At 38.4% G+C, this 10550-nt stretch overlaps 2 protein-coding genes across 2 annotated transcripts; both read left to right on the top strand.

Moving 5' to 3' along the window:
- The first annotated feature begins 94 nt into the window (after positions 1 to 94).
- Positions 95 to 5141, top strand: smg9 (SMG9 nonsense mediated mRNA decay factor). Its single transcript, XM_029129879.3, has 13 exons — positions 95 to 510; positions 597 to 671; positions 886 to 1123; positions 1249 to 1346; positions 1452 to 1564; positions 2060 to 2171; positions 2299 to 2394; positions 2543 to 2628; positions 3486 to 3592; positions 3698 to 3805; positions 3947 to 4072; positions 4165 to 4309; positions 4744 to 5141. The coding sequence occupies exons 1-13, from the start codon at positions 364 to 366 to the stop codon at positions 4820 to 4822; spliced, it is 1530 nt and encodes a 509-aa protein (XP_028985712.1). The 5' UTR covers positions 95 to 363; the 3' UTR covers positions 4823 to 5141.
- Positions 5142 to 5293: 152 nt separating this feature from the next.
- LOC114843395 (urokinase plasminogen activator surface receptor-like) lies at positions 5294 to 7516 on the top strand. Its single transcript, XM_055503436.1, has 5 exons — positions 5294 to 6133; positions 6281 to 6394; positions 6478 to 6624; positions 6813 to 6929; positions 7028 to 7516. The coding sequence occupies exons 1-5, from the start codon at positions 6088 to 6090 to the stop codon at positions 7222 to 7224; spliced, it is 621 nt and encodes a 206-aa protein (XP_055359411.1). The 5' UTR covers positions 5294 to 6087; the 3' UTR covers positions 7225 to 7516.
- Positions 7517 to 10550: the final 3034 nt, after the last annotated feature.

Here is a 10550-nt window from a genome sequence, read left to right as displayed (position 1 = left end):
CGTTTGATTGTTCAACAGCCAGAATTTGAGTGGGCGGGGTGTTTTACAGCGCCTTCACGTTAATGGTCCGCTCACGTTTTCGACGTTAATGGTAACTCTCATTTATAAAACAAGCGCAAAGCGGGGAAATACTTTTCGCAAGCTAACACAATTAGTTCAATGAGCTTAAACATTTAGAATATATAACAACACAACAATAAATATATGTGAATGTCTACGAGGACAACGGTCACATGCTTGATATCTGGCAGCATTCCTGTTTCAAACAAGCATTCTGTTCGCTGACTTTTGGATTAGCACGTTGGCTAGCTTTATGTTGACACCAGCCCTGTTGGTAGGACAGTGAATCGGGTGACAAGCGACATGTCAGAGTCCGGCCACAGTCAGCCCGGCTTGTACGGGCAAGGACGCAGGAGGAGGCGACGCCGGGGAGATCGAGATGTCGGAGCTCCTGGTCAGAATTTGTCCGGTCCCAGTCGGGATAGGGACTATCAACCGAGAGAACGAAGGGTATTGGAGACAGCTTTACTCGCTGTTAATGCGTGGATGTTTGACTGCTCTGACACCGTAGTAAATCAGTTTGATTGCGTTTTTAGGATGGAAGCGAGGACCCACCAGGTCCACTCATTCAGAAGACTCCCATCATTCTAGCAAAGCCCCCCGGAGAGAGGGTGCGTTAAATATACTCTCTTGACTTTTCTTGACCTATCAGCACACATGTAGGTTTGAACTAACAATAACAAAAAGTGGCAGCAGTGACACTGACATGGGTTCAACAAATGAGTCCTATAATTATTTGCACTGTTTGGGACTACAGCTTTGGTTTGTGTAGTGTTCAGTGTGTTTACCTACAGTAATGTGATCTACTGACGTGCACTTTTCAAGGCGAAGTCATCACAGAATGCTCCTGTCAGTGGAGCTTCAGCCACGGAGAAGCCTATAATGCTAATGAAAGCCAGGGATGATGGGGGGAAGCCAGGCACCCCTCCAGAGGTGGCAGCAGCTCAGCCCTCTAGTTCTGGGCCTTCAAAGTTAGAGAAGGAAGGACAGCGACCTACCCAACCCGTGTACCAGATCCAAAACCGAGGAATGGGTGCCTCAGCGTCAAGCAGCGCTGTTGATCGTGAGTTAGAATCGCCGAACACTAACTGTACAACAGTAAACAATGATTTTGAAAATGTATTTATTCATTGTGTGTATATGAGAACAGAAAAGCAAAGTAAATCCTGAATCTGCTCCTATTTCCAGCCATGGTTGGCCAATCGAAACTCCTTCCCCCAGAGAAGATGAAGCATAGCATAAAGCTAGTTGATGATCAGATGAACTGGTGTGACAGTGCCATGGAGGTAAGATGATGTTCAATGATTTTAGTTTGTTGGGAGCTATATAAAAGGCAATGTGTGCACATAATATCCACATTCTGTTCTAACACTTTTAAATGTTATGTTCAGTATCTGAGGGATCAGACAGATATGTTGGTGGTGGGAGTCATTGGCCTTCAGGGAAGTGGGAAGTCTACAATCATGTCTCTGTTATCTGCCAACACACCTGAGGAAGATCAAAGGTAATTCTTCACACTACCAACTGTTAATTCAAACTTCAAATTTTTTGACACACAATTATTGAATGTATTGGATTATTAGTGCTGCATACTACACAATCATCTTGTGTTAACAGAGGAATTCTTATAGAATAGAAACATCAACAGCTTCGCTTATACTTACTTATTCCCATATACTGTTTTAATTCTAAACCGTCTGTCAAAAAGTAGAAATACTTTTTCTCAACACACAAGGGTGAAGCAGTAAAACCACAGCTTTTACACAGTGGAGCATTTTAGTGAATATACATCATGTCATAGCTTGTTTGGTTATGATTTAATAATTCCTGGAAATATTTCCAAAATATGTTAGTTTAAAAGCACCAGGGTTATATTACAGATTTTATTTAATTAGGTTCTGTCTGCTGTAACTCCTCTGTACTGAATGCACTGGGCCCAAACACACTTGACAAACAAATGTTCTTAATAATCACATGCATTTTTTTATGTATTGTTTAGGAGCTATGTATTTAGAGCACAGACCCAAGAAATCAAGGAAAGAGGAGGCAATCAAAGTACAGGGATTGACTTTTTTATCACACAGGAGAGAGTAATCTTCTTGGACACGCAGGTATTATTCAAGTATTTTCAGTCTGTTACCAAAATGCAAATATAGTGAAAGCAATATAAATTTGAATTGGACTTGTTTGATTGAGAATCGATGAGCATGGAAGTAACAAGCTTTGTGTGATTTTCAGCCAATGTTGAGTCCTTCTATTCTGGACCACCTCATCAACAACGATCGGAAGTTGCCTCCAGAGTACAATCTCCCTCACACATACGTTGAGATGCAGGTCAGTAGCCAACCCACAGAGGGCAGTGTGTGAAAGCGCACCTCTGCCTTTAGGTCCCACATGTTCTTGAATGTCAGTTGGTGATTTTCATTCTACACAGACATTTCCATATAATCTCAGTGTCACCTTCTGTCTAATTTGTCTACAGTCTTTTCAGATTGCTGCCTTCCTGTTTACAGTGTGCCATGTAGTCATAGTGGTTCAAGACTGGTTCACAGACTTAAACATTTACAGGTATGTGCTTGTTTATCTGCATGTGTAAGAGACTTGCCTCCCAGATTCACAGGCAGAGGGACAAAGTATCTCACAGGGAGGCGTCCCCTCCTCCCACAGGAATGTTGAGCATTTCATCTTGTATCTTTAGAGGATATTTGACTTTTGCCATTTCCTATTTCATAAGCTCAGTTATGTTCTTCTTTGTTTTCTATAAGGTCAACTTCAAAGTGTCAAAATCAGAGTAGGCTGTGTCTATCTAACTTGCTCATTCACATTGTTTGCAACATTGTACGCATAGATAAAAAATGGACATAATAACTAATTTATTCTAATGGCAAAAAAAATGCAATTAAATCGTTTTTTCTAGTTAAAACATATTTCCAGAACATTTCTACCAGGAACCAATAATAATAACTATGAAAATAATGATGCTGATGTTATTGAAGTAACAGCATCAGAAACAGTTCTAACCGAGTATTACACAGCTCACAGTAACACTGAAAACATGCACATTAGATATTGGCATATGTATTGTTTTTCACTTCTAAACAATAGTCTTACAGTTTAATAACACAACTGAACACAACTAGATGTTACAAAATAGATATGAAATAATAATAGTTCCATTTGAAGGGAATGATACTGACCAATTATCCCTAATGAGCACATTGCCCATTTATTTAAAATGGAAATTAGTTTGACCATTTTCCTAAAAGTAAGGCTCGATCATGCAAATCCTGCTTCCTGCAAACCCTGCTTCCTCATTAAACAATGTAATTTCCTCACCACAGGATCCTGCACCACTGCACCACCCAAAGCTATTTTATTATTTTACTTGTATTACACAGAAAGTGTAATGCATTGTTTGTGAACAGGTTTCTTCAAACAGCTGAGATGCTGAAACCTTCCACTCCATCTGCAAGCCATGACAGCACGGGTTCTTCTGGCAATGACGATGGAGCAGAGTATTATCCTCATATTGGTAATTATTCACATAAATAAAAAAACACATACGAAATCCCTCACCAGCAGGTCTACTGATGATGCAATGGATGCTTTACCTTCTTTTCCCCTCTCCCTCGTTCAGTTTTTCTACAGAATAAGGCCAGACAAGAAGATTTCTGCCCAAGGAACCTGAAGAACATGCACATGGTGGTGGACAAGTTAATGACCCACTCACATCTCAAATACAAAGGTATGTATGTATAAAAATGTACATAGGTGATGTTCTTAAATGTATACAAGTTATATTTTTTAATATTTGGCTTAGTGATTATATGAGACCCCTTGTTTAACCACACCAACATTCATCCACTAATATGTGGTTTGTTTTTAGGTACACTGTCCATGGTAGACTGTAACGTCTTCCCCGGCCTGGGACAGGACTATCTGTCACCTGAGGTCAACATGTTTCTCCTTCCTGTGCAGGAGAGTGATGGCGAGGACAGTCTGACGAAAGCAGGTTACATACAGCTCATCTTTTCATAAGGCAATGCTCCTGTTTTCCTTCTGTATATTGTATTGGTTGTACATCTATCATGAGTCTGTGTTTAGCTTCAGGGACGTATCCGCTCTTCTCCCTGCTCCCGGGCTACAGAGGACACCCCTCCTTCTCCACCATGGTTTCAAAACTACGTAGCCAAATTCTGGCCATGCCGCGCTGTCAGCTGTCACACACCATCCTTACAGAGAAGAACTGGTAGGAAAGAACTGTGTTCCATTTATAATGTACTACATTCATATACATATAGCACTAATCAAATGAGATTACTTTAAAGTACTCATGTACTGTACCACAGTAAGAAATGAGAGAATGAGAGCAGAAATAGCAGCACATATTCAGATGGTTGGGGTCAAATGAAACTCGATATATATGGCTGTAGACAATAATAAGGGCTGAACAGGTGCCACTGTCTTTACTATAATACTTTACTAAAAAAACGGGTTGAACTAAACACCTCACAAAGTTGTTTTGAAAGTACCTTAACCAGGTTAGGTTAATGAAGATAGTGAGCACTTACTGGAAAATGAGATCTTATCAGAGTGACGAAGGCCACATGCCAAATCTTCCAGCAGGGGATCTTTGCTACTACATTTTCTGTGTACAGTGTGTAATTTGTTTTGTCCTTACAGGTTCCACTATGCAGCCCGTATCTGGGATGGAGTGAAAAAGTCCTCAGCTCTCTCTGAATACAGCCGCCTCCTTTGCTAACACCAGCTGACTGAACTGCTCCTGCAAAAAACTCACATAAATACACAGTCAAACTGGAAGCTTGGTGAGGAGCGAGCAGAACACTTTCCCTTACCCTGCAGATTCATGCTTGAAACATTGTCCCTCCTTTCCATGAAGAAGTGTGAGGTAGTGGACCCAAGCGCACCCTGCACACCCGAGGGTGGGGATACAGAGAAAACCATTGCTTCAATATTGTTGTGAAGATATGAAAAGACCAACATTATTTGAAATTGTAAATTTGGGGAGTCACGTGAAAACATTATTAGTTGTTAAAAAATAAACTGAGTTTTACAAACAATGTTTTGTTTGCATTATAAGCATTTATATTCTAGTTTATTAATAACAAGATAGCTGCATTTCTTAAGTTTTTAATTTTTGCTGCATTTAACTGAAAATAGTGTGTGCATATTAACCCATCACACTGGTGGAAGCAAGCAGCTGGGGAGCTGGAATGTTTGAACTTAATGTGGCCCTCCTTTGAGTTCTAACAGGTTTGAAGTTTTGTAAGGGGAGAAGCTACAAGCAAATCGGTGAACTACTACACAAATACATGTAAATCTGTGTAACAAGACTCTTTAGAAGATTTCTTTGGCTGGCAATAAACAGCTTTCTGATTCTGATATACAGTAGTTTTCCAAACCACAGGGTAATGTTATATATTTTAGAATAAACAGAGATATATCAAAACGGTATTTAAGGGAGCCACAGATGTAGAGATTTCAGGATGACACTCTTCCAGAGCAACTTTGCCTGTCTCTGTGAATGTCTTTTCTTGCAAAAGTAAAACCAACAGGAAGGCAACTTTGAGTGAGTCTTGATTGATTCATCGGTTCCCAACATTCTTTGCCTCTACATACTATAATACTCTGCATTGCCCCAGAGTAGCCAACTGCTGCACCTATTTAAAACTCATAATACTGTATTTAGCTGGTTTTGTTGCAGAGTCAACACCTGTCGTGCTTGTGATGTTAGAATAACAGGAAACCCCCCATCTTTATTTTTTAATAGTGAAGTATCTTTGTTACTGAGTGTTTCTTTATTCTCTGTTTTGGTCAGAACTTTCAGTATTTATTCTATTACAAAAACATATTCAACGCATTCAGTTTCAGTTAAAGTTTGTTTCACTTTCCTGTCAAAGCGGTGAAGGAGTGGTCTGGAGGTGGCGACATGCTCAGTATAAGTGCTTACAGGTGGAGTAGTGTCGGTAGATCATATCAAACTACAATTCAGTCCCACATCCTACGATGAATCTTTTTGTGCTGATCTTTGGGATTGTGCTTCTCCCTAAAGGCAAGTTTCACCTTCATATTTTAATCACTTAATCTCAGGAAAAAGTTTTCTTGATTTTAACATTTGTTGCCAAGTATCTGATATTGTCTATGCTGTTCTTTTAGCAGGTATTGGTTTTTGTTAATGTACAGATTTTTCTTTTTTCAGCCTACACTCTTAAATGTTTTGACTGTTCATTTGGAAGGGCTGGAACGTGCACAGAAAACCAATGCCCTGCATCGAATTACCAGTGTGCTGCCATTCGAATAGTTGCATATGCAGGTATGTTATGTTGTAGTGTTATTGTTCTTTTTATAAAGTTACATTGTATGGTCCAGTTTACACAGGTTGCTGTTTTTCTGCAGGTGGATCACAACTGTCTGATATCACTGGACAATCCTGTGTTTTACCTGAAGATTGTCTCAGTGGCTCTGTCAACTTCGGAGTTGCTAGAACTGTGATCAACAGCACCTGTTGTGCTACTGATCTGTGCAACAACCAAACTGCCACAGGTAAATTACTCACATTGTCTGTGGGACATTTGGATGCAGTTAGCTGCATACATAAATAAGTTTAAGCTCTGATAATATGTCTGAAATATATATTAGTAAGAGAGAGAGAGAGAGAAAGATGGAGCGTTATACATAGGTAAGAATCAATGATCTCACCATATCTAATGTGATTATATTCTGTGCATCAGGCATCAGCGACCTGGTACCTAATGGTAAAAAATGCTTCACCTGTAATGAACAAATGAACCAATGCAAGGAAACTCTGAACTGTGAGGGAAGTGAGGACCACTGCATCAAAGCTTCAGGTAACAGCATTATGTTTCACTGCTTGTAGTCTAGTGAATAGAAGATGAAACTTTAATCTTGAACACTCAAACACATATATTTTCCATATTTTTCTCAGTGACTCAAGGAAGTGTAAAAACCACAATGAAGGGCTGTGTCTCCAAAGCGTTCTGTTTGCAAAGTAGCAGCACGATAGGATCCATTGGAACAGACATCAGCTGCTGTCAGGGTGACTACTGCAACAGCAGCATTAGTACAAGAGCAGGTGTTCTGCTCCTGGTGGCCCCACTCATCTACTTCATTGTGTTCTTTTAACTGATGGAGACACAAGCATCACTGCTCAGTTCATATCGCCTCTACCTGCAGTTTTTATGTAGCTTTTAACCAGATGATGATAATAAAAAAACAAGAACATCTCTTTTGTTTGTAGTTTAATTTCCTTTGGTTTATGTCTCATTCGCTTATTTTATTTCACTTTTGTGTTTTTATATTTTTATTTTCTCACTCTGTTGTTTGAATTAACCTAAAATTTCTTTGGTTTGATGTAATAAAATGAAAAACATTTTTGCCTTCCTGTGTATATTTCTGTGTGGCTTGATTTGAATATATATACATTTATACATTATACTATATAGAATACATTAAATAATAAACATTTTAAATTCACTACACAATATCTATTGTCACAGGCACAGTATGTATAAAATATCTGTCTGTCTGTCTGTCTGTCTGTCTGTCTGTCTGTCTGTCTGTCTGCCTGTCTGTCTGTCTGTCTGTCTGTCTGTCTGTCTGGATGGATAGATAGATAGATAGATAGATAGATAGATAGATAGATAGATAGATAGATAGACAGACAGACAGACAGACAGACAGACAGACAGACAGACAGACAGACAGACAGACAGACAGACAGACAGATAGACAGATAGATAGATAGATAGATAGATAGATAGATAGATATTCAATAACCACATTATCCAAAAGAAAAAAACATACAACACAAATTCATCATCCTGTGCTTTTTTAAGTTTCTGTATTTATGTAACTGAAACAGATTCTGTCGGTCTCTTTGACGACTAGAAGTTTCCTTTCCAAAAAGACCAATACATTTTTTACACATATGGGCCAACAGAGGGAGCAATTACTGCAAAATGAATTACTGAGATTAACCAAAGTGTAGCACCATCTGGTGGAAAAAGGTCAGATCATTTTGCAGTTTTCTGTTACTCTAGAATAACAACGATATAAAACACTAAACACGTGGAAACACATCTGAAAATAAGGACGTACAGTATAACTAAATTATGAAGGTAGATTTTACTTTAAAAGCATTTAAAAATCTATTTTGTTCACATTTCTTATTAAAGACACACATACTACTCATTTTATAACATTAGAAACCTATTAGGTTTGAATGTATGTTTTGTGTATTCTGTGTATGTATTACAGACAAATTTACTCCTGTTACACCAAATACATGTAAGTGTGTAAGCGACTATCAGAGAATTTTTTGTTTTACAAACAAACATTGTTTAAGTTTAAGAGCTTAAAAATTCTCAAAGTAAAAGTTAGAGTAAGAAACAAGTGCATTTTACAAACAAATGTTTGGTGGTTCAGTTGTCATAATTGACTGCAGTAGTGTTGTTTCTAAAGGAGGAAATAAGAATTGGACAAAATTAGATTTTATCTGTATTAACTCTGTATTAATTGTAGAGCATTATTTATTGATAAATAACACTGAGGTTTGCAGCATTGCTTTTACGTAAAGATAATAAATTTTAAAATCATTTCTGCAACTTACTAGAAGCCAGTGGAGACAAGAAAGGGAGTTATGTGAATATGAGGGTTTGATTAAAAGCTGAGAAAACATCGCATTCTGGTCCCTACACCCACAGCCACAGGCTGGCAGTGTGGTAGGATTGTTACACACCTAAGAAGATTTGAGTGTTTGACAGCAGGCGCTTACTGAAAATACACAGCTCAGACAAATAATGGCTAAAAATCTAAATGTTTAAAATATGATAAACTTTTAAGCCTCCAAAGTTCACTAAGAAAATTACATAAGGCCTGACATTCTTCACTTTCCACATTCACTGTAAGATGGACAAATTGTTATTTTATTTTTTTACCTTTACCTTTTTACATTTATTATACATGACTGACTCAATCCGACTGGTTTGCAAGAACACATGTCTCATCTGATGGGCGACTTGTGCTGCTGTCTTTCCTGGTAACAAGTTGGCAGCAGCATCAGTACAAGAGCAGGTCTTCTGCTCCTGGTGGCCCCACTCATCTACTTCATTGTGTTCTCTTAATCGACGGGGACACAAGCAGCCCAGTTCTTAGTGCCTCTACCTGTTCTGTTTACGTATCTTTTAACCAGATGAGTGATGATTCTGGACCAGGAAAAGGCTTTTGATTGTTTTGAGCACAATTTCCTCTGGAAGACCATGGAGAAGTTTGGATTCAGCACCAGTTTCATTGCCAAGATGAAAGACTATACAGTAATGCTCATGTGTGCTGATGTTTAATAGCAATCTTCGTGCACCTTTTAAAGTGCATAGAGTACAATAAGTATGCAATAAGTAGAGTGCATACTTATTGCTGGAACACATCAAACTACAGGTCTGTTTGCATCTTGACATCTTACGATGCATCTCCTCACACTGATCTTTGGGATTGTGCTTCCCTTGTGAAGAATGAAGAACTTTTCTTTTTAAAATCCGAGGGTAATCCCAAAAGTAAGGTCACCTATTTTTTTTAGAAATACAAACAACCCTTTATTTTCTGTAATATTTACATAATTTAAAAGGTAAGTAATTTTTCTACAAATTTAGCCTTTTCGGTCAATGCATTTTTGTAGACGCTCTGGATCTGCAGATCACTCTGGATGCTCTCTGCATTTTGATGGTGAGCTGGTATGACATGGAAATTCTAAAACTGCCACAGTGTCTACAAAATTGCAATGCAATGGCGATTATGTAGAAAAATTAAAATGATTTACAGTAAATAGTACAGAAATTAATTAAATTGTGTGTATATGTATATATACATATTTATATTTGTTTGTTTGTTTGTTTTTTTGCAGAAAATTTTTATTCATGTCTTGGACTTTTGTTTTTCAGTCTACACTCTGAAATGTTCACCAATGAGTGTTCACCGGCTCAGGAAAGTGCACAGATACAGAAAAACAATGTCCTGCATTGAGTGACCAGTGTGCTGTAGTGCGAGCTGTTACATACGCAGGTATGCAATGTTTAGTGCAATGTTGTTTTTGTAAAGTCACATTTTACAGTCCAGTTAATATTGACTGTTCTTTTACTGCAGGTGGATCAAAACTGTTTGATATCAATGGGAAATCCTGTTTTTCGACTGAACAATGTCTCAGTAGTTCCGTCAACTTTGGAGCTGCCAAAACTGTATTCAACAGTCGCTGTTGCACCACTGATCTGTGCAACACCCGCCCCGCCCCAGGTGGGCTGCTCATAACGTGTACTGGATATTTGAAACTAACTGATTGCAACAGCGTTGTGAAGTACATTCTGTGTTTCAGACATCAGCAACCCCAGCCTAATGGTAGAAAATGCTTTACCTGTGATGTACAAACAAAACAATGCGAAGCAACTCTGAACTGTGAGGAA

Source organism: Betta splendens, chromosome 16, assembly GCF_900634795.4.
Source record: "Betta splendens chromosome 16, fBetSpl5.4, whole genome shotgun sequence".
NCBI classification, from domain to species: domain Eukaryota; kingdom Metazoa; phylum Chordata; class Actinopteri; order Anabantiformes; family Osphronemidae; genus Betta; species Betta splendens.
The sequence above is the reverse complement of the archived record's forward strand: the minus strand, read 5'-3'. Positions and strand labels throughout refer to the sequence as shown.